This window comes from Macaca thibetana, chromosome X, assembly GCF_024542745.1.
Source record: "Macaca thibetana thibetana isolate TM-01 chromosome X, ASM2454274v1, whole genome shotgun sequence".
Classification (NCBI taxonomy): Eukaryota; Metazoa; Chordata; class Mammalia; order Primates; family Cercopithecidae; genus Macaca; species Macaca thibetana.
The window spans coordinates 149,012,206-149,038,713 of NC_065598.1; the positions used below are offsets into that span (position 1 = coordinate 149,012,206).

General features: G+C 61.3%; 5 protein-coding genes across 10 annotated transcripts in view; 3 read left to right on the top strand and 2 right to left on the bottom strand.

The window, feature by feature from the left end:
* Window positions 1-946, bottom strand: part of MECP2 (methyl-CpG binding protein 2) — a 208,665-nt gene extending 207,719 nt beyond the window's left edge. Inside the window, exon 1 of the mRNA XM_050775444.1 lies at window positions 943-946. The gene's annotated coding sequence lies outside the window, so the exon portion shown is untranslated. The remainder of the gene's footprint in view (window positions 1-942) is intronic.
* LOC126945506 (emerin-like) overlaps window positions 1-26,508 on the top strand; it is a 365,730-nt gene that overhangs the window by 331,764 nt on the left and 7,458 nt on the right. The window contains exon 1 of one of the 5 annotated variants that reach the window (XM_050775518.1): window positions 7,511-7,520. The exons of 3 other annotated variants lie outside the window; for them this stretch is intronic. The gene's annotated coding sequence lies outside the window, so the exon portion shown is untranslated. Of the gene's footprint in view, window positions 1-7,510; window positions 7,521-19,989; window positions 20,000-26,508 lie in introns of those variants that run through there. One more of the 5 variants, XM_050775513.1, reaches the window with a different exon arrangement.
* ATP6AP1 (ATPase H+ transporting accessory protein 1) overlaps window positions 1-26,508 on the top strand; it is a 125,505-nt gene that overhangs the window by 12,950 nt on the left and 86,047 nt on the right. The gene's annotated exons all lie outside the window — the stretch shown is intronic.
* Window positions 1-26,508, top strand: part of GDI1 (GDP dissociation inhibitor 1) — a 121,470-nt gene that overhangs the window by 2,477 nt on the left and 92,485 nt on the right. The gene's annotated exons all lie outside the window — the stretch shown is intronic.
* FLNA (filamin A) lies at window positions 207-26,478 on the bottom strand. 2 transcript variants are annotated; one of them, XM_050775406.1, is made up of 48 exons: window positions 26,353-26,478; window positions 22,705-23,193; window positions 19,654-19,902; window positions 19,453-19,550; window positions 19,209-19,356; window positions 18,462-18,580; window positions 18,292-18,369; window positions 18,039-18,201; window positions 17,755-17,955; window positions 17,054-17,191; window positions 16,841-16,964; window positions 16,532-16,668; window positions 16,237-16,430; window positions 15,933-16,046; window positions 15,696-15,839; window positions 14,286-14,409; window positions 14,043-14,203; window positions 13,867-13,957; window positions 13,604-13,773; window positions 13,310-13,427; window positions 12,924-13,186; window positions 11,633-12,230; window positions 11,369-11,542; window positions 11,121-11,283; window positions 10,883-11,043; window positions 10,621-10,791; window positions 10,105-10,228; window positions 9,857-10,013; window positions 9,086-9,275; window positions 8,903-8,926; window positions 6,495-6,742; window positions 6,286-6,381; window positions 6,044-6,146; window positions 5,816-5,956; window positions 5,580-5,708; window positions 5,219-5,392; window positions 4,963-5,124; window positions 4,668-4,871; window positions 4,439-4,591; window positions 4,220-4,342; window positions 3,848-4,114; window positions 3,551-3,688; window positions 3,248-3,363; window positions 2,572-2,704; window positions 1,696-1,872; window positions 1,314-1,532; window positions 1,027-1,230; window positions 207-714 (listed from the first exon to the last, which is right to left on the bottom strand). In XM_050775406.1, the coding sequence occupies exons 2-48, from the start codon at window positions 23,075-23,077 to the stop codon at window positions 527-529; spliced, it is 7,944 nt and encodes a 2,647-aa protein (XP_050631363.1). In that variant the 5' UTR covers window positions 23,078-23,193; window positions 26,353-26,478; the 3' UTR covers window positions 207-526. The 2 variants fall into 2 exon arrangements, with proteins under 2 accessions (XP_050631363.1, XP_050631364.1); XM_050775407.1 differs by lacking the exons at window positions 8,903-8,926; window positions 26,353-26,478.

The window sequence follows — 26,508 nt, forward strand, 5'->3', positions numbered from 1 at the left end:
GTCCCTCTCCTTGCGTTGGCTCGAACTCAGGGAGGCAGAGGAAGCAAGTATAGATGGAGCCTTCTGGAGTCAGGGTGGGGTGGAGCAGGAGCCCTGGAGGGAGGTGACCTGTGGTCGGCCCACGCTTTGATATGCTCATTGGTACCCCTGTCAGGTTGGCCTTGACTGGTCCCCCAACCCCAACAAAGCTACAGCCACCCACAGGAGAATGGAAGCAAAACTTTATTCCTCTTGGCTGGAGAAGAGAAGTAGTGGGTGGTCGTGTACAGGACCCCCATCCCTCACCCCTCCCAGAACCAAAGAAGACAAGCAGCGCCACCAAATGGCTCCCTCTGCCCAAGTGAAAGCCGAGAGGTCAGCGGCTGGCTGGGGAGGCAGGTGAGCGCAGCACGGCACAGGGCAGGGGCGGCTGCAGTGACAGGCAGGCGGCCAAGGTGGCCCAGGGGCCAGGGCTGAGGGGAAGAGGGCGGGGCTGCTTGGATAGTGGGGCAGGCTTGGGGGCTGCCGGCTGGCACTGACCCCAGACTCAGGGCACCACAACGCGGTAGGGGCTGCCTGGGATGTGCTCGTCGCCCCACTTGACCACCAGTGTGTACTCCCCCTTGTCCTTGAGCAGGTAGGACACGCTGTAGAGCCGGCTGCCCACGTGCTTCACCAGGATCTCCTCGCAGGGGGTCCTTGGGCCATGAACCCCCACCAGCAGCATGTTGTTGCCTGAGGCAAGAGGGGTCCTCAGTCACAGGTCCCAGCCCCCTTCCTCCCGCTGGTGTCCTCTCTCCTCTCCTGTCCCTAGCCAGTTCTGGGGTGACAGTTCTCTCTTGCTAAAGAGCTGCCAGCACCTCCCCAACCCAGGCTGGCTTAGCAGATTCCAGTTCCTCCCTGGCCTTTGTTTGAGGGTCCAGGAGGTGGCTCTAGAAGTGACAGCCATACCCCAAAGGTGGTCCCCCCTCTCTCAGATACTGGCCGTCCTGTGATTTCTGGCCTCATTTTGGTGGGAAGGTGGGCCGGGGGCCTGAGTTTGCCCACCTGCTTTGCTGCAGTCTACCGTGAAGCTGCTCTTCTGGCCTATGTAGGCCTTGCTCAGTCCCAGGCCCTTGGCCACCACCTTGGCGGCGTCAGCAGGCCCAGGACCCGGAGCCCCATGCTGGGGGGCGCAGGTGGCCTTGGTCAGAGAGTCTACAAATACTGATGATGTCTCGTGGAGGCTGTGGTTGCTGACGAGACGGGGGCCTGCAGGGCAGAGTGGGTGGGGCTAAGAGGTGGCCATGGTGCCAGGCATTGGGCAGGTACCAACAGCTTGGCCCCAGGCTTACCTGTGACTTTGGCCTTGAAGGGGCTGCCCCCAATGTGATAGGGGCCACCATACTTGATGGAGATGAGGTAGCTGCCAGGTGCCATGGGGGTATAGGTGACACGGTAGCCCTCAGGGCACTCCTGGCAATCCATCTTCACCTTGGAGGGGCCATCAATGGTCACCGACAGGGCACCAGCTCCTGCATTGCTCGTGTTCACGATGAACTCAGCTGGGCTCCCTGGGAGCACAGGAGGTCAGGCAGAGCCAGACTGGTCTGCCTCCCTGTCCTCAGCCACCCAGCACAGGCTTGTCACCTCCAGATGCCTCCCGTTGTCACCAAGAGCTTGGAGGCAGGGGTCTAACAGCTGCATGCACACCTGCAGCCGCACCCACAGACTTACCTGTGACACCGCCTTCCAGGCCTGCTCCGTAAGCAGACACCAAGCCTGGGTCCCCTCCATGACCGGGCTCCCCAACTCGGATCTTGAAGGGGCTTCCAGGGATGTGGGTGCCATTGAACTTGACGTCAATCAGGTAAACGCCATTCTCCCGAGGGATGAAGCGCACAGCATATTTATCTGAGGAGCAGGGAGCCATGCTGTGGGCCTGGGGCTCCTCCTCAAACCAGCAAATGGTGTCTGAGGAATAGCCTCAACCCTGGCCCTACCCGTTTTGCTGGTCCATCAGTGTGAGCCCAGCCATGCTGGGCACCTGCACCCTGCAGCAGACCTCCCGAGGGCCGAAGCTTTAGACACTCAAGCTGCCCACTGCCAGGGTGCATTGGGACAGAAATCTTTTACAAGCCAAACCCAGGCCTCGCTGCCTCCTAAGAAAGGTTACCGTGAACAACATATCCCCTGCATGTTAACGGGCTCAGAGACAGGCAGGAACTTGCTTCAGGTCACGCAGCTGGGAAGGGCAGGACTAGGCTGTGAAATGAAGCCCACTGGGCTCCTCTTACCCCCAAGGTTGCCCCAGGCCTGTGCACAAGTACCATGGCCATGGCTAAAGGGCCGAGCAGCACTGAGGCTGGACTTTGAGTCTTTGTCTGTGGCGACAGCATGGTACTTCAGGGTAGAAGGCCTTCCTAACAGCCATGGGCGGCGAGCCACATTCCCAATGGCTTGGGTCACCAATTGGGAAAGGGTTGCTTGGCTTAGGGGGGCCAGGAGATGGGGCCCCGTCTTGGCTGCTTACAGAAGCGGTACCTTCCTTTTGTACTCTCAGCCTGCTTCCAGCCAGCAGGGCAGGGCGGCCGGGCGGGGACAGGGCCTCACCTTGGTCAATTTCTGTGACATAGCACTCCTCCAGGGCTCCTGAGGGGCTGTGCACCTTGGCATCGATCGCCCCCTTGGCCCCATTCAGGCTGACTGCAAAAGAGGCTGGCTGGTTGACCTTTAGCCCTGACTCCTGGAAGCACAGCAGACATGGTTAGATGGGGGGCTTGGGCCAGGGCAAGGGCAAGGGAGAAAGGAAAGGCCCCAGGAGCAGGAGGCCCGCGGGTTGCACTTACCCATCTGGCGTCCAACTTGGTTTAAAGAGGGAGAGCCACTGATTTGCAAGGGGCAGGAAGCCACAGGCACACATCCCCACGCCTGCCCCCACACTCTGCCATCGCACACACCCAGGTGGCAGGAAGGGAGGGCGGCCCCACCCTGTGGGCAGCACCCAGCCTTGGCAGGCTGTCCCTCTTTAAACCACAGCCCTGGTGCTCAAGGGGCACAGGCTTCTGTTCAAAGCCTTTAGACCTGAGACACGAGAAAAACTCCACGTGGTGGGCAGGATATTTCCTGCCGACCCCAAGCGTGGGCTGCACCCGGCCAGAGCAGAGGCCTGGAACCCAGAGCTGGGCCAGGGGGTCACTGGACACAGGGCCGAGGCCTGCTCTCTGCGGTAGCTCTGGTCTGTCCGGGCCCAGGAGCCGCAGGTGGGCGGTTTCTCTCAGTGCCTCACCTGAAGGCTAGAAACAGTGAGGCGGCGGGCATCGCCAGACGGAGAAGCCACAGGCACCACGAAGGGGCTGTCGGGAATGTGTTCCTCGTTGAACTTGACTGAGACTTCGTAGTCACCTGGGCAGGGAAAGAGCGTAAGACCGGTTCATCAGCCTTTGGGCCTCCCGCCTCCCACGAACAGCCTGGGTGGCCCTGGGACCTGAAAGTGAAGAGTGAGTGCCACGCAGGGCCATTTGTGCAATCCCTGGGTCCAATACCCACACTCAGGCCCCACCTCCTCCAACCCCAGCCGGGTTCCCAGTACCTGGCTCCTGGACCACATAAGCCACACCACAGGAGCCGTCCTTGCGGTCCTCGAAAGAGATCTCAGCCTTGCTGGGGCCCTCGACAGCAATGGCCAGGCCTCCGGCACCAGCTTCCCGGGTCCAGATACTGAATTCGGCTGTGGGAGAACAGTGTGTCCTCACTGAAGGCTGCTCCACCAGCCTTGGCCCCCTCCAGGTATAGCCAAGGTAGACATGTCTGCCAGCTCCTTCCTCCACCCCCAACCCCACCCCGGCCAACGCAGGAGAGCGAGCGCTCAGCGTGTGAGCAGGCCTACCTGGCACTCCAGCTTCAGCCCTCTCCAGGCCAGGGCCCCCAGCTCGGACCTTGTGGGCTCCCCCTTCCCCTAGGGGCCCCACAGTGAACTGGAAGGGGCTCCCAGGCACGTGCTGGCCCTTGTACTTGACGCTGACTGTGTGTGTGCCCATCTCAGCAGGAACAAAGCGGATACAGTAGGTGTGGTTCTCCCCTTCCACGATCTCGGCCTCATGGCTCTTGCCCGATGGGCTGGTCACCTGGGCTGTCATATCCTGGATGCTAATTTCTGCAGGGTGGGGATGGGCTAGTGAGCAGCAGCCCTGGGCTCCACCCCTCCTCTTGGGGCTGCTTGAGCCCCAGGACCCCTCCCCAGGCTCCCCACAGCCCCTACCAGGGATCTTTAGGCTGAGATCACAATGACTGCCAACGTTGGCCACTGAAGGAGCCCGACGCCTGCGGGTGATGCTCTCTTTCACCCGGCCCTCGCCTGTCACTTTCACAGAGAAGGGGCTGCCTGCAGGAAGAAAGCACGGCCCACGCCCCTCCGGTCACATACCGCATGTGGGCCCTGGTGTAGTGACGGGGGCTGCCGAGGCACTGCTGCACTCACCAGGCACGTGCTGGTCGGCAAACTTGATGTTGATGATGTAGTTGCCAGGCTCTGTGGGGCAGTAGGTGACCCTGCACGTCCCGTCCTCCAGGTCCTCTGTGTTGATGTCCACCTTGCTGGGGCCCTCAATGGACAGGCTGAGCCCACCATAGCCTGGGGAATGGATACCCCTGAGCTTCGGTGCTATGCAGAGTGTTCCCACCCCAGCTGGTGGGCAGCCACTGCCTACCTGCATCTCGGGTATCAATGATAAACTCCGCAGGCTCAAAGGTGTGGCCTTCGTGAAGGCCCTGGCCAGAGACCCGAACGCGACTGGCATCCCCGATTTCCGACTGGCTGATCACCACCGGGATGGGGCTGCTGGCCACGTGCTGGCCGTTTTTCTTCACGTGCACCAGGTGCTCCCCTGTCTCCTTGGGCACGAATGAAATCCCTGGACACAGGGCAGGGCTGTCAGTCAGGGAAGGCGTGGGTTCCCACAGACTGCTGCCTTTCTGAAACCCCTGGACTCTTCGGCCACTTACCCACGTGGCCATTACGCAGCCGCTTCAGCAAACAGGGCTCCTCCCGGCCTGAGGGCGGGACCACAGTGGCCGTCAGCAGGCTGAGATCCGTCTCTGAGATGTTGATGGGGATGTCGGCAGCAGAGCCCACCTTTAGGTGGGACATACGCATGGAGTCGTCACCTGGTGGAGGCAGGCCAGCCATCACTGTGTGTCCAGCCATGGGAGACCATGCCCATCCTGCCACCCGTTTGTCACTGCTCCCAGTGCCACCCACCTGTGACCCGGGCGGTGAAGGGGCTGCCTGGGATGTGCTGTTCATTGTACTTGACTAGGATGCTGTAGTCACCCGGCAACACAGGCAGGTAGGAGACGCTGCATGTCCCATCCTGGTTGTCAGTGCAGCTGATTTCTGCTTTGGACGGGCCCTCGATGGCCAGAGACAGGCCCCCTGGAGAGAGCCGTGGGTGAGCATGGGAACTATGCTGGGGACACTCCAGTTGGCCTACACTGAGGAGCCCCAATGGCCAGGGCAGCAGGGCAGGGAGCCCCATTCAGGAGTATCTCCTGAGTCCAGCCCTTAGCCCGGTGAGGGCATCCCGGGCACAGAGCAGGTCAAGACCGGAGCTATTGCTCACCCTCTCCTGCATCCTTGGTGTTGACGGTGAAAGTGGCAGGCTTGTTCACTACTCCGTGGGTGAGGCCAGGTCCATAGGCAGTGACATGGCCGCAGTTGACATAATCCACATAGAACTGCAAGGGGCTTCCTGAGGCAGGAAGAAGGGCCTTGTAGAATGGCAGCCTCATGTGTCCCCCAGTCCCATCTCTCTGTGAGGTGGTGGCAGTGGATTGGGCAGAGGCAGGGCAGGCCCACCTGGGATGTGCATGTTGTCATAGCGGATGTCCATCTCGTGCAGGCCAGCCTCACTGGGTGCATACCGTACGGTCACGGTGCCATCTTTGTTGTCAGTGATGGCAGGCTGTGCCACCTTGCCTGAGGGCATCCGAACCTCCCCTGTGGGGCAGGGGGCTGAGGTCAGGGCAGCTCATTGGCACAATCTGGCCTCCTTGGCTCCCGAGCTCCTTCCTAGTCCCCACTCACCTGTGATCTCACCCTTCTTGATGGTGAAGGGGATGACAAGGTCAAAGGGCCTCAGGCTGGTCATATCCAGCCCATTGACACCCACCAGGGGCCTCTCTGGGGCCTGCAGTGGAGACACAGGGCATGGGTGAGGGGCCGTGGGAGGATCTGGGGGTCCCTCCTCACACATAGTAAAATAGGGCCTCACAGAACACAGAACACCCAGCTGGCTAGCCCCAGTGTCCCTAGCTGGCTAGGCGTACCCAAGTCTGCTGACCGCCCTGGGCGTAGGTATACTGTGGGGCCAGCTGCTGAGACCGTAGCGGGGGCTGCACCGAGGGCTGGTCCCCAGCCAGAGCCTGCAGGGCAAAGCAGAGAGCTGCTGGAGAGTCTGTTGTCACAGAGGGGCCCCAGGGGAACAGGCCAGGACCTGCCAGACGCCCCTGCTGACCTACCCCCCACCCCTCCTCACCGTCACTTGGAAGGGGCTGTTGGGCACGTGCTCGCCACCAAAGCGCACACAGATAATGTATTTGCCCGGCTGGGGGGCCGTGTAGAAGATGTCAAAAGTGCCGTCCTCATTCTCCACCACGTCCACATCTACCTCTGAGCCATCAGGCGTGCACACGGTGCATGTCACTTTGCCTTTGCCTGCTGCCTTAGTGTCCACGGTGATCACCGTCTCCTCCCCAATCTGGATGGTGGGGCCGATGCCAGCACCTGGTGGGGCAGGGTGGGTCCCCAAAGGGGGGCCAGTGTGTGAGCTTGGGCTCAGGTTGTTCCCATCCGCCTGCCGCCCACACAGGCCTCTCATTGCCACCACCAAGCACAGCCAGGCCGCCCGGCCTCTTGCCCCTCCAAGCTGGGATGGCGAGTGGTTTCTCAGAAGGCAGGAAGGGTTCTCCTGACCACCTCAAGTGCCCGTGTGGGAGGGGCCCGACGGTAGCACCCAGGTGCCTGGGAGGAAAAGGAAGGGCCCACTCCAGCCTAAGTGTTGACAGCCACTCCCTTGCCTACTCAGCCTCATCCAGCACCACGGCCCACACCGCTGAACGTCAGCATCTGGCTGGGTACACGGCTGCCTGCACCCCCGTGGCCTGGCCCCGGCCCCCATTGCTGTGTGTGGACGCGGTGAGGCAGAGTCCTGCTGCAGCGTGGGGGGACGTGACACTTGCCTCCCCACCCCCCAGGCCTGATGGTGAAACCGGAGTTTCCTGACAACTGAGAAGGCTCGCGGTGAAAAGCAGCCCGGTGCAGGCAGGAGTGGGAACGGGGAAGCGGAAGGCAGTGGGGTTAGCACCCGAGTAGCGCAGTGCAGCAGGCTTGGCAGAGCGGGGACAGCACCCAGGGAGACAGGGAACAGGAGGCCCAAGCTACAGCCACCACTGCTGGGTTGCAAGGGCAGAGCAGCTGAGCAGGCTCCAGGGCCCCAGAGTGCCCGAGGAAGGGGAGAGACAGTGACGTTATGATCTGGAGCTCCGCCGTGGAGGCTGGGGGGGCTGTGGGCTGTGAGGCCTGGCAGTGACAGTGTCCCCTGCAGCCTGGCCTCCTGCCAGGGAAGCAGCCAGGAACACGAAACCCACTTGAAGGCCAAGCTCGAGGGGCTCTGCCACCAAGTCCCGCTATCGGCCGAGGGCTCCTGCTGCACTAGGCTCCATGCTGGCCTGCTGCGGCCAGGCAGCTCTCCCGAGCTCCAGACCTGGCTGCCTGCTGCCCACGCTGCCCTGGGAGGCTTCATTCATGCCCACCCCATGACATCTAGTTAGTGTCTTGGACCCCAACCTCACAGGTACCCAACTCTCCCCACTTTCCCTGCCCAGCTCCCGGCTGGCCATCCACAGGTCTGAGCCACTCCATCCTCAAAGTATGCCTCCTAATTTGGCTCTCACTGAAGCCCCCTGGCCACCAAGCTTGCCGGAGAGCAACTTCAGCACCGCCCCCCTCCCTGTCTCCATTCTGCAAACAATAGCCAGGGAAATGAGGTTACTGAGTCTTGCTCCCACCCCCAAAGCCCCCAAGGCCCTGCAATCAGCACTCCCCAGCCTCCCCAGCCCTGCACACACACGCCTGTCACATCAGATCCTACCTACGGCCTGTTCTATAAAGCCATCTCGCTCCTGCCGCAAAACTCTAGCCACCCTCTAACCCTTTCCTTAGCCACCTTGCCCAAATGCCAGGCCTGTAGCCTCTCATCAGCATTCCCGGGTGTCCCTGGCTGGGGCAGGTGACCCTCCATGCCTGTTGGGGAATGTCTGAATAACGTCACTGCTGGGAGATGGGGGAAGGGGGAAGGAGGGAGACGGGTCACAGAATGCACTTTGGGGCTCTGAGGCTGGGCCGGGCCCCGCCATGCTGGCCGCCCAAGCAGTCGATACTGGCGCTACTGCACTACCAGCCAGCCCCACCCGCTCATGCACCTCCCCCAGCCCGGGACGCAGAGGCCCCTGGAAGGTGGGGATGGGGGTCTGTGGATCTGGCCAGGGCTGGGGCTCCCACTGAGTCAGGGAGACCCCTTGTTCCCTCAGCCCACACAGGAACCCTTGTGCTTCCCTGGGTGCCAAGATCCCGAGACCCCAAAGTCCCCAGTGGGGTGCCTCTCAGGATGCACCTCACCCCAAAGCTCTCAGCTGCAACCCGAGTTCTCAGATGGGGAAATAAAGGCCCAGAGAGGGGGAGAGCCGGAGCGGTCATGCTCAGCTCCGGAAGCCTCCCTGGGCCCTCGCCCTCCAGCCCACAGCCTCATCTTCTGCGCCCCCCCCCCCAACTCTGTCCCTGCCTAGAGCTGCAGCTGGAACTGTCCTGGGAATCGGCTCCAAGAGGAAAGGAAGTTGCCCCTCTGGACAAGAGGGGCATTGGGAGTGGCCCCAGCAAGCAGCTTACCTAGCCCGTGACCTCCGATTGACACTGAGGTGAGAAGGCAGAGAGCAAGGAGAAAGGTCAGGTGAGTCACTCAAGGGGGCAGCCCCCACTCCCACACGCCGCCCCAAGCAGCGAGCCCTTGCACACAGGCACAACCCAAGCCCCGTGCCGAGTGCCGCAGCGGCCAACGGCAGGCTGGCTCACCTGTGACTGTGCACTTGCTGGCGTCCCCGGTGGGCACGGCACGCACGCGGTACGGGGAGAAGGGGATCTCGTCACCACCATACTTGATGAGGATGGTGTAGCGACCCGTCACATCTGGCACATAGGCCACTGTATACGTGCCGTCATGGTTGTCTTGGATGTGTGTCTTCTTCGGCTTGCCTTCCGGATCCTGTGTGGCAGAGGCAGGGGAGGCAGCTGGCTCAAGACCAAGTAGCCCCAGGCCTGCCTCAGGCGCTCCTGGAAAGCGCCCAGCGTGGCTGCTACAGGGACAGCCTCTGGGCCTCAGGCCTCTCAACTGCTATGGCCCAAAGGGCTGCCTGCACCTGGCAGAGTCCAGAATGGAGACTAAAACATCCCACACTCCCCACATGACAATAGGCACAGCCAGGGAGCTTGGCACCCATCCTCAGCCCCAGGGCCTGTCCAGCACTAGGAGGAGCTCACCTGGGTGTTCTCAAGTTTTTATCCTATACCTGCCCCATGAGAATATTACAGGTGGGGAAACTGAGGCACAAAAGGCTTTGGTGACATGCTCAAAGTTAACAGCAAGTGCATGTCTGGGGAAGCCTGTGCCTGTCACCACTATCCTAAGGCAGTCACAACCTTAGCGAACCAAAGACAGGGGCCCTGTCCTTCCCTGCCCTCCTTGGTGCAGCTCCCCAGGGATATCAGACACTGGCCACCACAGCCCACACTCCAGCCTCCCAGGCCCAGGCCCCCTTGCCTCCCCTGCTTGTTCCTGGAGCTCACCGTGATCTGGACAGCCAGCAGGCCCTCCCCAGCATCCTTTGCATCGATGGTGAACTCCACGGGCAGGCTGGCGGGCACGCCAGTGGTGTTGAGTCCGGGGCCACTGGCCTTCACCTTGCTGGCATCATGAGTAGGCAGCACCTTGACCTTGAAGGGGCTGTGGGTATGGGTGTTGTGACGAGCAGTCAGACAGGTTCTCAACATCCAGCCTGGGCTACTCCCCACAGGCAGCAGGCCCTGCCTCTTACCTCCGGGGCACCTCTTCATCTCCATACAGTACTGAGATGCTGTAGGGCCCTTCTCGGCTGGGCACATAATTGACGGTCTGGGTGCCATCAGCGTTGTCCACCACGTCCACTGGCTCCACCAGGCCTGGCCCCAGCCCCAGGGACAGAGCCTCAGCTAGTGTCCTAGGCCTCCATTCCTATCCCACCACACTGGACTGCCAGGACCCAGTCCCAGGCCTAGACCTCGCTTTATCCTCATCCGCCCGACCCTGGGAATAGCCTTGACCCCCTCTGACACAAAAGACACCCATCTGGGTGCCAGCTGGGAACCTTGCCCGCCTGCCTTCCTGCCACATCTGCTCAGCGACCAAGTCCCATCTGCTCTACCTCCTCTAAGTCCCCTCCTGGATGCACTGTCATCTGAGGCTCTTCCGAAAACACCTCTACACCTGCACTCTGGGCCTCCAGTCTCCTTTCCCAGCCCTCAAAGAGGACACTGCCCTCGCGACCCCCGGCTCCAGGCATGGAAGCACTCACCTTTGGGCCCTTGCACTTTGACCTGCAGTGGGGCCACACCAGCCTTGCTTGTGTCCACCTGGAAGGACTGAGGAAGGTTGGCACGAACCATGCCTGGGCTCAGGCCGGGCCCAGAGCACTTGACCTTGGACGCATCTGTCACATCATGCACAGGGACCTTGAAAGGACTGCCTGAGGGTTGGGGCAAAGGTATGGCAGCTGTATGAGACAGGGTGGGGAGGAGCAGACAGTCCCAGCCCTGCCCTGGCTTCCACCTCCTCACCTGGCACTTGATGGCCACCATAGGTGACATTGAGGCTGTAGGTGCCAGCCTCATAAGGAATGTACTCAACTGAGCAGCTGCCATCCTTGTTATCCATGCAGGACATCTTGGCCTCGGAGGGGCCCTCTACAGCCAGGCCCAGGCCGCCCGTGCCAGCTCCCCTGGTCCAAACAGACAGCCGGTCATTCCTGGGGTTCCCAGGCCTACTGGCCACCCAGGCTCCTGGGGGCTCCCTCACCTGGTCTCCACAGTGAACTTGTTGGGCTTGTTGGTGGTGCCACTTTGGATGCCTGGCCCATGGACACGCACCCGGGAGGGGTCGCAGCCCTCAGTCACGGGCACCTGGAAGGGGCTGCTGGGCACGGGGCTGCCGTTGTAGGTCACGTCCACCGAGTGCAGTCCTGGAGGAGTGCAGGCCAGGTCAGGAGGAGCCCGGGCCACCCCACCCACCACCGTCCACCAGCCTGTGGGAGCCCCAGCACGCACCCTCCTCGTAAGGCGTGTACTCCACTTTGTACGTGCCGTCGCCTCGGTCCTGAATGTAGGTCTCTGTCAGGTTGCCTGAGGGGTTGGCCACACGGGCCTTGACGTGCGGCCCCCCGGTCTGTGTCAGAGCCCGGGCGTCCACACTGAACTCAGTGGTGGCCTCACGGAAGACACCTGCAAAGGGACACAGAGAGGAGGCTTGGGGCTCTGGGGTTCTGGTCCCTGTGTCCCCGCTGCCACATACCCCACGGCAGGGCAACTCACCCTGGCCCTCAATCCCAGGCCCGTAACACTGGACGCCGGAAGTGTCCACTGCGGGCTCCACCTGCAGCTTGCTGGGGAAGTTGGGCACAGGCTGGCCGCCGTACTTGATGGTGACAGTGTAGGCCCCGGGGCAGAGAGGAATGTATGTGATAGTGTGCGTGCCGTCGCCGTGGTCCTGGATGTACACCTCGGCTGGCAGCCCCGCCTCTGAGCAGATCTCAATGGTCAGCTCTGCACTGCCTGCGCTCGAGCAGTCTACTTGGAATTGGCCCACTTCCCCAGCGGTGGCCCGCTCCAGCCCAGGGCCTGAGCACTTGACTTTGGATGCGTCAAAGCAGGGAACCACATGGGCCTTGAATGGGGAGCCAGGGATGTGGGTGTCAGCGAAGAGGATGTTGATGTTGTAGTCCCCGGGCTCGGTGGGCACATAGGACACGGAACATGTGCCGTCCCCGTTGTCCAAGCACTCGAGCTGTGCCTCGCAGGGGCCCTCCACTGTCAAGCCCAGGCCACCTGTGCCGGCGCCCTTGGTGTCAATGGTGAAGCGGGCGGGGGAGCCTGCACTGCCTCCCTGCAGCCCCGGCCCAAACGCCTTCACCTGAGGGAAGAAGGGGTCAGGAGCCAAGGCCATGCTATGCCCCTGACCCCAGACCTCCTGCCTGACTCTCCACCTGCCTCCCCCTGCCCTGGCTTCCTGCCCTCACCAAACAGGGATGCTGGCGGGCCCAGGCTGCCTGCCAGATGGGCCATCCATCAGTCATAAGGACAAAAAGGAGGGACGGGTGCGGTGGCTCACACTTATAATCCCAGCCCTTTGGGAGGCCAAGGCAGGTGGATCACCTGAGATCAGGAGTTTGAGAACAGCCTGGCCAACATGGTGAAATCTCGTCTCTACTAAAAATACAAAAATTAGCCAGGCGTGGTGGCGGGCACCTGTAATCCCAGCTACTTGGGAGGCTGAGGCAGGAGTATTGCTTAAAGCCGGGAGGCAGAAGGTGCAGTGAGCCGAGATCGCGCCAGTGCACTTCAGCCTGGGCGACAGAGTGAGACTCTCAAAAAAAAGAAAAAAAAAAAGAAAAAAAAATGCTTTAACCCTGATGACTTTTTGTGGGTTTCTATTTCCCTCCTCCCCTTTACTCTCACTTAAACTGGGTCAAGGTTAACAGTCTGTCTCAGAAAAAAAAAAAAAAAAAAGGAGGATTGAGGGCAGGTCTGGAGAAGATGGGGTGCTCTCTGGGCCCTCAGAGAACACAGTAGGTTCTACCCTTAGGGCCTCCCATACCCCAGTTACCTTGCTAGGCTTGGTAGGGGCCACAGCTTCCACAGGAAAGGGGCTGCCAGGCACAGGCACGCCGTCATAGGTCACCTCCACCTCATAGGGCCCTTCCTCACGAGGCACGAAGCGCACCACACTGTTGTCAGCTCCTAGGCCTGGCTCCACCTTGCAGGGCACTGCTGCACCTGAGGGGCCCACAATCTTGGATGCCACTTTGCCTTGACCACCAGCACCCTTTGATTTGACTGTGAACTCCTGGTCTTTGCCAACGTCCACCTCTGTAGAAACGATGAAGGGAAGGAGAGAGACATGACACCCAGCTCAGTCAATCCCTGGGATGACACTCGGGCTGGGGGTGCCTATGTGACAAGGCCTTTGCGACAAGGGCCCCAACTACTTACTCTCTCCCAGGCCAGACACCTTGATCTTGCTGAGGTCCAGGCTTGGAGATACTGCCACCGAGAAAGGGCTCTTAGGGATGGGATCCCCTCCATAAGTGACATTGACGCCTACTGGACCCTAGGAAGGGTGCAGAAGGGAAGGGGGCATTTAGAGACACTAGAATTGCTCCCCAACCCCCTCCTGGGCCTCCATGCCTGCCCTTTCCCAGGTAAGGAATGAGGGTGGGCAGTAAGTCCCTCGGAGCTGTGTGAGGAGGCTGGGAACTCGGTCACCGTAGTGGAGGGCGCGGCTACCTGCTGCACAGGTGTGTACTTGACTGTGTAGGTGTTGTCATGGTGGTCGATGATGTCCACGTCTCGCACTGCATCCCCCTTGGTGAGTCCTGAGAACTGGACGTCCAGCTTGCCTTTGCCAGCGGCTTTCGCATTGACTGTGAAGTGGGTGGGCTTGCCAAGCTCGACACCTGAGGAACACATAGGGACCGTGTAGGGGCACCCTGCCCTAAGCCCTCCTACCCTTGATGCCCCACAACCTGCCATGGGGTACCTGTACTCACCAGTGCGACTGAGGCCAGGGCCCTCAGCCTTCACCTTACTGGCGTCATGAGAGGGCTCCACCTTGACTCGGATGGGGCTGGTGGGCGTGGCCTGCAGGCAGTGGGAGGAGAAGGCCTTAGAGGAGGGCTGACATTATCTGCAATGACATCTTAGCGGTCAGGAGCACAGCACTCACCTGGTCAGCAAAGAGGACCATAATGGTGTAGCTGCCAGCCCCCCGGGGTGTGTACTTGACCGTGAAGGTGTCATTGTCGTTGCGGATGATGTCGAAGTCGATGTCAGCTTCAGCGGGACCTACCACTCCAGGGGCACACTTGATACCGATGCTGACGTCCCCTGCGGCAGGGAGAGGAACGGAGGCTGAGACCTCGCAGGGACATCCCAGCCACCTGCCCTCCCACCTACAGCCAGGCCTTACCCTGGCCAGCCTCGGCGCAGTCCACAGTGAAGTAGGTGGGCTCGTGGGCCTTGAGCCCTGTCTTGGCCACTCCGGGGCCATATACTTTGACCTTGTTGGGGTGGCTGCCAGCTCCCACATTCACCTGTAGGGCACAGGGGCAAGGGTAAGGGCATGAGCAGCCTGGAGGAGACTCAGAGGCTCCCTCGGCTACACTGGCAGGCACACAGAATGGCCCAACTGCCTTGGGAAGAGCCTGGCAGTTCCTCAGTTGACCACAGAGGGACTGGGTGATGCTCCAGGTCACTCTGAGGCAACTACCCAAGAGAAATGAAAGCAAACGTCCATGCAAACACCTGGACCCACTGTTAACAGCGCTGTTTATGATCACCAAAGGCAAGCCCATCCTCGATATCTGTTAGCAAGTGAACAGACAAATGGAATGTGGTCTGGCCACACGATGGAGTATTATGCAGCCATAAAAGGGAATGAAGCGGCCAGGCATGGTGGCTCACGCCTGTAATCCCAGCACTTTGGAAGGCCAAGGTGGGTGGACCACCTGGGGTCAGGAGCGCGAGACCAGTCTGACCAACAAGGAGAAACCCTGTCTCTACTAAAAATACAAAATTAGCTGGGCATAGTGGCGCATGCCCAGCTACTCAGGACGCTGAGGCAGGAGAATTGCTTGAACCTGGCAGGCGGAGGTTGCAATGAGCTGAGATCACGCCACTGCACTCCAGCCTGGGCAACAAAAGCAAAACTCCGGCTCAAAAAAAAAAAGAAAAAAAAAAAGGCTGGGCACAGTGGCTCACGCCTGTAATCCTAGCACTTCAGGAGGCTGAGGCGGGTGGATCACAAGGTCAGGAGATCGACACCATCCTGGCTAACACGGTGAAACCCAGTCTCTACTAAAAATACAAAAAATTAGCTGGGTGGGTGGCAGGTGCCTGTAGTCCCAGCTACTCGGGAGGGTGAGGCAAGAGAATGGTATGAACCTGGGAGAAAGAGCTTGCAGTGAGCCAAGATCGCGCCACTGCACTCCAGCCTGGAAAACAGAACAAGACTCTGTTTCAAAAAAAAAAAAAAGAATAAAAATTTTAAAAATAAATAAATAAGATAATAATAAAGGAACGAAACACCAAGACATGCTAAACGTGAATGAAAACACAGTAAACTTCGTGGTGAGCGAAAGAAGCCAGACACAAAAAGCCATGTGGCACGCGGTTCCGTCTATAGAACATGTCTAGGACAGGCAAAGCCACAGCAGAAAACAGGTTAGTGGTCACCAGGAGCTGTGGGACAGAGGAGTCAGGATGGCGTGGAGTTTCTTTCTGGGATGATGTGAATATGCTCCACTCACTTGAAATGGATGAATTGTGTGCTATGTGAATGCTATCGAGATGGACTAAAGGCTGCTGGAGGTTGACTCACCCTGAAGGGGCTGTTGGGGATGCTGACGCCTCCCCAGGACACCATGGCTGTGTGCTTCACTGGCTTCCTGGGCACGTAGGAACAGCTGTAAGTGCCGTTGCCATTGTCCTTGACCAATGCCTCCACAGGGCAGCCTTCATTGTCCTGTCAGGCAGGTAGGAGCAGGTGGCCTGCTGGTCAGTGCCCAGGCCTGGGTACCCACACCTGCCCTGCCCCCAACACCCATGGGCACTCTACCTGGACTTGGACCCGGAGTGGGGCCTTGCCACCGTGCTTGGCATCCACTGTGAACTCTGCTGGCTTGTTGACGGCCACACCTGTCTTCTCCAATCCAGGCCCACGTGCCTTCACCTAGTGGGAGACCACCCAGCTGTCAGGGGACCAGGTCTAGGCTGCCTGAGCCACAACCCAGGCAGGGTGGCCAGGGACACAGTGCCAGGAATACTGCTGGGGATACCAGCCCAGGACCCGGGCCCACCCCCACCGGACCCCAAGCAGGAGCAGCAGGATGAGACTTAGGCCATCGCTGCCTGCTCTTTACCCTGTCTGGGTGGAAGTCCTGGGGTGCATCACGGATGTCAGCCATGAAGGGGCTGAGGCGGATGTCGTCACTGTTGCACAGCACGTGAACGGCATACTCGCCAGCCTCCTGCGGCCAGTAGCGCACATCACAGGAGCCATCACCCTTGTCGTCACATTCGATCTTGGCCTGCGATGGACCTTCCACCGAGAAGCCTGACAACAGCCAACAGTCCCCTCAGTGCCCTGGAGCCTCAGGGTGGGTTGTCCTTGCCATCGTCTGTCCCCAGGTGCCCATGGTGCAGCCCCCAACTTACCCAGGGTGCCCACGTCGTCCCCAATAGCCTCCACCACAAAGTCTGCTGACTTGCCAACGACGCCGCCCTCCAGCCCAGGGCCCCATGCCCGCACCTTCTGATTGCCACACTCGGTGCCCACCTTCACCTCGAAGGGACTGCAAATGGGAGAGCCACACAGGAACACCAAGAATCACTACATGAGCCAGCCTGGGCCCCACTGTGGCGGCCAGGCAGGAAGAGCCCGTGTGGCCCCTCATCATCAGGTGGGGAGGCAGGAGGAAGAGGCAGAATGTGCAGAGCTGGGAGAGGGATGCCTGGGGGCCTCACCTGCGCCCAATGTTCTGACCGCCCCACGTGATGGTGACGATATAGGTCCCAGGGACCGTGGGGTAATACTCGAAGCCATACACGCCATCCCCCAGGTCCTTCTGCTTCACGCGCTCCTCTCCCTCTGTGAAGACAAGGAGGGCCTCAGGCCTGCCCAGCAGTGAACCTGGGGGCTGCCGCCACCCACCCTGGCCTGGCTCCAGGCCAACTTACTGGGGCCCTTCACGGTGACCTTCAGCTCCCCACTGCCAGCGCCCTTTGTGTACACCTTGAAGTCGGCTGTCTCCTTCACCCGCACACCCTTGGGCTGGAGGCCCCGGCCGACTGCCCGGCAGGCACTCGGGTTACAGGCTGTAGGCAGAGGGGCCAGCTGAGCACCAGCAGCTCGGCTGGGTGACCCCTCCCTTGCCTCCCGCAGGGCGGGGCTGTCAGGACTGGAGGGTCCCTCAGAGTTTGGTTGGAGGGGGACATGCAAGAAAGAACTGGAAGGAACCGTGACCCCAGTAACTGTGGCCTGGGCCAGGACATGGCAGGCCTCCTCCCACCTGCTACACACCAGCCCAGAGCCCCCCGCCCTCCCTTCCAAGAAGAAGACAGATCCAAGTACCGTTGACCCTGTGGGCAGAGCAGAGAGCAGCAGGTTTCTAGACAGCTGGAGCGAGCTCTTCCAAAGGTGAAAGCGTGAGGAGAGAGATGGAGAGGGGCGAGGAGAGGAGAGAGATGGAGAGGGGCGAGGAGAGGAGAGGAGGAAGGACCCCAGCAGGGGAGGAAAGACAGCAGGTGCCCAGACAGTGGAAGCTCAAAGAGTAGGCGCCCTGGGGTGGGCTGCAGCGGGACTGGACCAGGGGGCTCCCCCTCCTGTGGGAGGCCCAGACTGCAGTGCCACAGCAGAGGGCAGTCAGGGCCGGGCCTACCTTGGCCAACAGTGACAGTGTAGGGGCTGCGAGGGATGGGCACGCCGGCAAACGTGACGTGCACGGTGTGGACACCCTCCATGGTGGGCTGGTAGGTGCAGCGGTATGTGCTGTCGCCCCGGGCCTCCAGCTGAGGCTCTACCGTGCCCTTCTGTCCCGCGGGGTCCTGGATCACAACCTCAACCTCGCCCGTGCCAGCTCCTGCCACAAGGCACCTGCTTAGCTCCCCGGCCCCAGTGTGGCTCTCCCCACAGACCAGCCGGGCCTCGGCAGCCTCCCCTTACCTGCTGTAAAGATCTCAAAGTAGGTGGTCTTGTTGGCGATGTTGCCACTGGGCTCCAGGCCGGGGCCTTGGGCTGTCACTTTGCTGGCGTCACCCTGTGACTTATCCACATACACCTCGAAGGGGCTCTTGGCGATGTGCTGGCCAGCAAATAGCACAGTGACCTGTCCCCAGAAGGGTGGGCCGTGAGGGTAGGCTAGGGACCTCCAGCCACCGCCTGAGGTCACAAGCCTCCCCACTGGCCAAGGGCTCACCTTATGAGTCCCCGTCACCTCGGGGACGTACCAGACAGAAAAGGTGCGGTTCTTGTCATTATTGGCAGTCACTTTTGCCTGCAGTGGGAAGGAGCCTGTGAGCCTTCGCTAAGAGCAGCCCCACTGAAAGGGAGTGCTGCGGGGTCTCCGCTGCCAGCAGCTAGCCCTACCTCCTCCTGGTGTCCGGCCGGGTCCTCCACGTACACCAGCACCTCTCCCTGGCCGGCACTTCTGGTCTCCACAGTGAACTCCGCCCGCTTCTTCACCATGTTGCCTGTGGGCTCAATGCCTGGCAGGGGAGGGCGAGCCAACCACAGGCCAGTTGTTAGGGCCACAGCCTCACCCCTCCACCCCTCAGCCCTGGATGCTAAGGGAGGCGGGCAAGAGCACCGGTGGCATGCCAGCCCCCAGGCCTCTGCAGGCTCAACGCCCCTCCCTGCTGGCCCCTAAGTCAGGCACATTCCAAACTGGGCAAGTTCATTCAGTGTGAGCTGCGGCACAAAGCCCGGCCTCGGGACCCAGCTGTGCTCTTGCCGCTGGGACAGGCCTGTGCCTGTTTTCTGGAACATTCATTCTCACCGCACTGGGCCCTTGTTCCTGTGTGAGCTGTGACTGGGTTTTAGGTCCCTGTTACTGAGTTCTGGTTCATCTCCATGTATAACAGAGACCACGGGGTGCTACCTCCCCGAGGACCTCACGCTGCAGGTTTCTGTGACTGGAGAAACGTTTTGGCATTCTCTTGCCTACTCAGTGGAGTGTTGCCACTAGTCCCGACCCACTCCTGTCTGACTTTTGGGTGGCCCGATCACCTAGCCACCATGTAACCCAAGACCCCTCGGGACCTCCACGTTTGGATGGGACACTGTCTTACGGGTAAGACATTGGCACATGGGTGCACCCCGGCTGGGCTCCCTCACCTGGCCCGTAGGCACGGGCTTTCTTCGGGTTCAGTTTGGGCCGCAAGGGTGCCCCTGGCTTCAGCTTGGCCTTGGGGAACTGGGACAGGTAGGTCATGACAGAATGCTCATCCACGTTGGGGTCCACAATCTCCTCGGGGGTGATCACCTGTCACGGGCAGAAAACAGGAGCCATCGGGCCTCCGAGTCTCTCCCAACTGCCGATCCGCTCCCCTACGGCCGCAGACAGGCCGGGCAGGTGTACCTGGGGGATGCCCAGCCAGTCATCCGCCTGCTGCATGGCCTCTCGTGCATTATTCACAGGCTTGCTGGCATCCCAAGAGTCCCAGTCAGGACACAGGCCTATGGCACAAGGAAGGCTGTGAATCCGGGGGCTACAGAACCCCCTCAAGGGCCACCCATGGGCAACCCCAGCCCAGTCTCTCCTGCCTCTGTGCCCCCTCACCCGGGGCACAGCTGTCGACCAGGGCACCCAGGGCCCGGCCGCTCTGCCAGTCCCGGCTGAAGTTGGTGATGGGCAGCTGTGGCAGCTTGTTCTGGATCCAGCCCAGGAGCCTCTGCTTGGGGGTCTGCTTCTTGGCCTCCTCATCCTCCTCCTCATCCCACATGGGCATGGAGATGGAGTAGTGCAGGATCAGGGTCCAGATGAGGCCCAGGATCAGCTTCAGGTTCCCGTCCACGATGGCCTTGCTGTCTGTGAGTACAAGAGTGGCTACACTGGGCACACAGCTGTGCGGGAGGGGCCGCTCCCAGGCTTTGGGGTCATGGTCTGGTAGCACGGGATGGGGGGGCCAAGGAGGAGGGAGACACCCCGTCTTGACCAGTGGTAGGATGTGGATGAGGCCCTCTCTGCCCAGCATCCCAGGGGGTGTTCAGAAGTAAAGGAGACTTTGGGGTGAGGGGAGATACCCACAGACATGCGATGATAGCAGGGTATGATTACTGCCAGAAGCCCTGGGCCCAGAGGAAGGGCAGAGGGCAGACCCAGCCCACAGATGGTCAGCTCTGGAGAACAGGTGGACAGTGTCCACAGCTGCCAGAGCAGGGGTCTGCCACCCGCCTCAGGGGCCTATGGGGAACCAGGAGGAGGAGATTGGCTCCAGCTGGCCCAGAATCCAGGGCCCATGACCTGGAGTGGGGCTGGGGCTGAGGAAGAGGAAGACGGGTGGCCCTGGGTGGTTGGGAAATACAACTGTTGTTCCAGGGTGGGTGGGGTGAGGCAGGGGAAGTGGGGGAGTTGGGCAAACACCCTTTGGGTAAAGGAGTGTGACCCCCACCACTACCTCCACTTCCTCTACCACCTCGAAGACCCAAGCTTGGAGCTCGGAGGCCACAGGCCCGGCCAGGGGAGAGGCCCAGAGCCCAAAGGAACCAGCAGTTGGGCCACATGGCCCTGACTCACTGGGGCCCATCGGGAGATGCCGGGCTGGCAGCAGAAGACACTGTGGGAACCCCCTTGCCACCCACTGCCTGACCCACTTGCCACCTAACGGGCCTGGGCCTCGGCAGGCTCGCCACAGGGGAAGTGGTTAGGGCGGGTCCCCGACACCCCCCATTGCCATGGCAACCCTGCTGGGCTCTGGGCCCCACCCAAAGCTACTTCTGGGTCTCAGGCTCAAGGCAGGATGGTTTGGGCTTTCTAAGAGCTCATCTTTAGAAGCTCTGTCAGCCTCTCCCATAATCAGACAAAATACTTCTCTGGTGAGTCAACTAGGGGGTGGGTCTATGAGGAGGGGCTGGGCCGTCCACGGCAGCTGCTTCCCAGCCCAGCAGGCAGCACCTGGAGGGCCAGGTGGGCCGCTCAAAGTAGAGTGGCCTCCCCAGTTCCCAGATTGGTCCTGGCCCCACGAGGCTGCCTTTCACTCTCCCTAAATGGCAGCGGGGAGAGGGGCTCAGAGAGGACTGAGGGTGCAAGGCCAGGGAACAAGGCCAGCCAGGGCTTCCCATCAGGCCCCCACCCCAATCCAGCCTGAGACCCCTTAACGACCCCCACACCGGGAGCAACCAGGCCCACCAGGTCCATGTTAGGCCAACCTACTCCGTCCCCATCCCCCTCCCAAAAGAGAGTGTGAAGGACCAGGGCCCAGGGCTGGGAGACTGCCTGGCTGGATGGCCCCGCCCCATCCCACCCCCTTTCCCCAGCCCCCGGGCCAGCCAGCCCCTCCCTCCCCTAATCACTGCTGCTTTCCAACATTTTTTTGCCTTATATGGCAAAGCTCTGGGAACTAGGCCTGCTCCAGCCAGCTCACAAGGAGGAGGGGAGCTGGGAGGAGGGAGGAGACCCCCCCCAAAGAACTGGGGTGTGGCCCGCCTCCCCACATCCGGTCGCCCCCCCCACACACACCATCCAGGACTCTGAAATGACTCAGCTTGGCTAGACTGAGGCTGGGACTTGGGGGGGTGGGCCTGCCCCTCGCCTCAACTGGCATTCCAAAGAAAGAACTTCAATTCTTGGGATCTGCCCTCTGAGTGGCTGGGGGAACCCAAGTCTTGGTCCCTCACTTTCTTGGGTTCAGCAAGGGCCATTCCAGAGCTGCAGGGATAACTGGAAGGCCTCTCAGTTCTGAAGAAGAGAAGAATCATCATCCCTCTCCTCTCCCTGTTCAACGTCACCCCCAAGTCACCCGTTCTGGTGCCTGCCCTTCCAAGCAGCCCCTATCTTGAGAAAGAACTGGGATGCTGCAGCAGGCCTGGTCAATGCCAGCCTCTCCAGTCCAGTGACACAGACACTGGGCTGGCACAGTGCACGCCGGAGCATCTACCAACCAACTCCTGCGTGCTATACGCAGAAAAGCAAGGCCAACATGGAAGCAAGAATTTGTCCCAAGATGAACAGAAAAGTTGGCGTCCAAGTAGTCTACAAGCCAGGTCCCTCAGTCAACCACGCCCAACTCCGGGTACAGTTTTGCTAACTACGCTTCTTTCTGGCCCCCAGGTTCCCTGTGTGTGGGGGGGAGGTAGATCTAAACTGGTGGTTGGAGCCATCTCCGATGGGCGACGCATCCTCCAGGGACAGAAAGAGCCCAGAGTCCTAGACAATGGGACGCATGAGCTCCAACCCACACTTTAGAAACAAGGGGAGTCTGAAGCCAGAGGGCCCTCTCTAAACAGCTGTGGCGGGAGAGCCTGGGCCTCCTCCTCCTCGAGGATGGGGCGCAGGGCCAGAGCCTGCCCAGTGCCCGACCCCCCAGGCCCACTCCCACCGCGAGCACATCTGCGGGGGCGCGGCCTGCTGAGGATGTGAGTTCAGCCTGGGCGCCGGCCAGCCGGGGCGCGGCGGGCGGGGGCGCGTAGCGGTTCGCACGCCCGGCCGGCCAGCCCGCCAGCCCGCGCGCCTTTGTTCTCCAGGCCCGCGTGGAGCAGACCAGCCGGGGGCCTCGGGAGCTGCGCCGCAGCCCGGAAGGAGGTGGTTTGGAGGGGTCCGCCCGGGGGGATGGAAGGACGCACGGAATTCCCGCCCCCGCCCGCCCGCCCGGCGCTTCGGGGCGTCCCTCACCGATGGACACCAGTTTGATGCTCTCGCGGTCCAGGAACTCGAGCGCCACCGACACATTCTCAAGCTGCATTTGGCGGAAAGTGGGCCGCTGGTTGTGCTTGCGGTGCATCTTCTTCTGGCTGAGCACCTCCAGCAGCGCGATGAGCCGCAGCCCGTCGCTCAGGTCCGTCTGCAGGTTGGCGATGCGCTTGCTCACGCACTTCAGGTGCTCGTTGCACCAGCGCGTGAAAGTGTTCTGCTGGATCTTCTTCCACGGCGCGTCCTCCGCGAGGTCCTTCTCGGTGGCCGGCATCTCCGCGTCCCGCGTGTCAGCGCCACCACCCGGAGCCGCGCCTGCTGCGCTCTGGCCCGCCCGAGAGTGGGAGCTACTCATTTTGAGGCGCGAGAAGCCGGGGGGGCGGTGCTGCAGCCTCGGCGAGGGGACGGCCCTTTAATTAAAGTCGCAGGCACCTCGGCGCGCGGGAGGCGAGGAAGGAAGCAGAGGTTGCGCTGCGGAGAGAGCGAGCCCTTTAAATGCGGGCGGAGGGCGGGGCCAGGGGGCGGGCCTCCTGCGGGGAGGGGCCGTGGGGTGGGGCTTCGGGGGCGCGACTGCCCCACCCCGCCCCGCCCGTTGGAATGCCCCCACTAGGCCCCGGGCTTTGGCTGATCAGACGTGAAACCCGGGCTCCGGGGTGGGTCGCTGGGCCCTGGAGTGGGCAAGGATGCTCCCAGCCCCGCGGCCTCGCGTTGGCGCTGCAGGAAACGCGCCCCAGAGCGAGGAAAGGCTGAGCAGTATCTGGCGCGGGACTGCTTGGCCTGCAGCCGGCGCGCCTTACAAGGGACTTTCCTTCCCCAGGGCTCCTGCGAGGGGTGGGGTGGTTCTCGTCCCTAAGTCACTTGGGCTCTGCCCCGTCCCTGCACAACCCTACCCTCCCACCGTCATCCCCTTTCCCCGGGCCCCCAGGGCCTAGGGTTCCCGGGCGGCATCCCGGTCCGCCGCCCCGGCAGCGGCGGGAAGGGGCCAACCCTAAGAGCGAACCCCTGGAGAGCGGCGGCCCGGGACCAGGCACTGCCGAGGGCCCTTTGTGTGCGCATCACCTGGGAAGCGGCTGCAGGGCAAGGCCTGCGCCTACGCGGTCCCCGCAGACCCCCTGCCACGGGCCTGCCTTCCCAGTCTGTAGGGCCCTCGCCTGCGCACCTGTGCCCGCTGCTTCCCACCGCCTCCCTCTCTGCTTCCCTCCACCCGGGAGGATATGGGGCACTGGGCCAGGAGGCCGCCGACACTCCAGGAGCAAGCAACCTTTGAAGGGGTCCGGGCGTGCCAACGGGCACGCCAGTGGGCGCGGGCAGAGGGTGCCGTGCGATGTGTGCAGAGACGTGTGCCCGCCTAATCATTCATGCCAGTTCACCCGGGGCACTGGGGGGAGTTGAAGCCGGGGTCCTCTCCTGTCAGAAAGGCCCCTGAGCCCAGCATGGCCAGCCAGGGGACAAACGGGAGTGGCATTCCAGACCCAGAGGGGCCTGCTCAGCGGTTCCCATAAGACTTGTCAGACTCTGAACACCTGGGTCTGGGTGGGCTTCGGGTGTGGTGGCAGGTGCAGAGGAGGCCTGAGGACAAGGATCAGGGGCCTGGGGTGTTGTGTCCCCAGAGCAGTGGGGGCTATTCACTCAAAATTTTCTGGTAGATAACTCTGGAGATGGTGCAGCGGCTGCTGTGCTGAGATGTAGACTGGGACCAGGGAACTGTTGGGGATGCTCACTGCTACTATCTTCAGCCAGAAGCCAGCCTGCCTATGGCTTCCTCCCCAGCATGCACTCCCTCTCTCAGTCCTCGGTACCTCCCCTCTCCGGAATGTTTCCTCCTCTGAGTGTTTTTTTCTAGGAAGGCAGGTATCTGTCCCTCCTGCTCAATTCTAGTAATAATTAATTTATCTGCTAAAGACCAGTGAGAGGAGGAGGCTCCAGCTTGGCCAGCACGTCATGCCCAAATATGGTTGACTCTCCTGTAGCCCTAGTTGTCTACATGACATGTGGTCAGGCTGTGTGTGATCCACCCAGCACATTCACTTCGGGGCTGCCTGTGGCCCCACTGGTTTTTCCCACTAGTGGTGGTGTTAGGGGGTGCAAATGGCATTTTCCAGTACTGAGGCCAACCCCTGTATATTGTCTCCTCTCCTGACGACTTTGAGACACACCTGCACCAAGTGCACCTGGGCGTCTGGGAGCTGGGGTGGAGGTGGGAGGGAGGACTGGAAAGGAGGGAGCCATACAGATCCCTCCCTGCCAGGCCCCATTCAAGACAGGTTTGAAGTTGTCCTTCTGGTCCCCCTGCCCCATGGAAAGCAAGTTCCCAGGCACGGAATTCCATCGAGAATTTACTCTCCACTAAGGGCCATTGAGTTGGGTTGTCTGGGTTCATTCCTTAATCTTCAGAGCTCAGGGAAACTGAGTCAGAGTGACCAGTAGCCAATTCCAGCAGAAAGGGTGTCAGGAGATGGGTGCCCTGTCTTCCAGCCCTAGCTTTTCCCTATTTAGAGGAAACAAGGAATGGGCGTGTAGAGGGTTCTTGTCCCTAGAACATAGTATCACCGCCAGATGTCGCCCGATCCCAGAGCCCCCAGATCGGGCAGTCCTGGGAAGCCAAAATCCAGCTCTTTCATATTTTCCCTTATTTGGAGTAGATTCTTGGATGTTAGACACACCCCGCCCACCACACCACCCCTGGCCCTCAGACCCCAGGCCAGACCCTCCCACTGGGAGGTATAGCCCAAGCCCAGGGGCTGTTCAGCTGGGATCCCTAAGGAGCCATTTCCAGGCCTGTGTAGCCAGGGGGCGCAGGAGGGAAGGAAGCAGCAGATTGGCAAGGTGAGAAGAGACCTGTGCTGGCAAGTCCAGGTGCGGCAGGTGAGGCTGCCCATTCCCAAGCTCCCACCTCGGCAGTGTACTCAGGGCACTTACAAATGGGTCTGCTAGTGGACTTTAACCTACTTTGCCTGGCCCCAGGTGGCATGGGAATCTGGGGACATTGCTGGTCACATCCTGGCTGGCAGTGCGCATCCAGCTCAGAGCCAATCTGGGATATGGCCCAGGGCCCGACCAAGGAACCTGGCCTGGCCTCAACCTCACCATGGCCGCCATGGAGTACAGCAGCCCAAGAACCAGCTCCCCTTTGCCCAAAGCAGCTGGTGTCCCGTGGACTCGAGCCAGCAAAGGACACGCTGTCCCCCTCCCAGTGGGCACACTGACTGAGAAGTGTCCTTCCAGGTGGCCACTCACCCTGAGTCCACACAAGTTCCTGGTGTCAGGGCCCTTCTCTCTCAGGCATGCAGTCTGTTCATGGGCACCCATGCAGGCACCAGTTTCCTGGCAAGTGCCCAGACACCTTCTTTCTCTAGGGGACCCCCCCATGGCCTCAGGCTCCCACATTCGTGGGCACAGACACGGCTCGTGGGTCAACTAGGGAAGACATTCTCTGGACACTCACTCCCAGATGTCAGGGGCGCCTCCATCGGCTCACGCATCCCAGCTGAACCTGGCCCGGACCTGGGCGCGAGCTGGCGCCTGCGTTCTCGGGCCTCTGTGCCCGCCTTCTCCAACCCCGCCCCCGGCCGACAAGGAGCGCGGCGACCCTACGGCGCAAGGCGCGAAGCCGGGCCGCGGAGACCTCACCTGCTGTCCCTGAGAGCGACCGGTGGCCGGTGACCGCGGGGTGGCGCCCGGATCGCCTTCGCGCCCGCGCCGGGCGCCTCGGGGTTCTGTCGGCGTCCGCTGCGCGCGACGCGCCTCCACGCGAATGGGCCGCCGCCGCCCGCCTTCTTGTTGGCC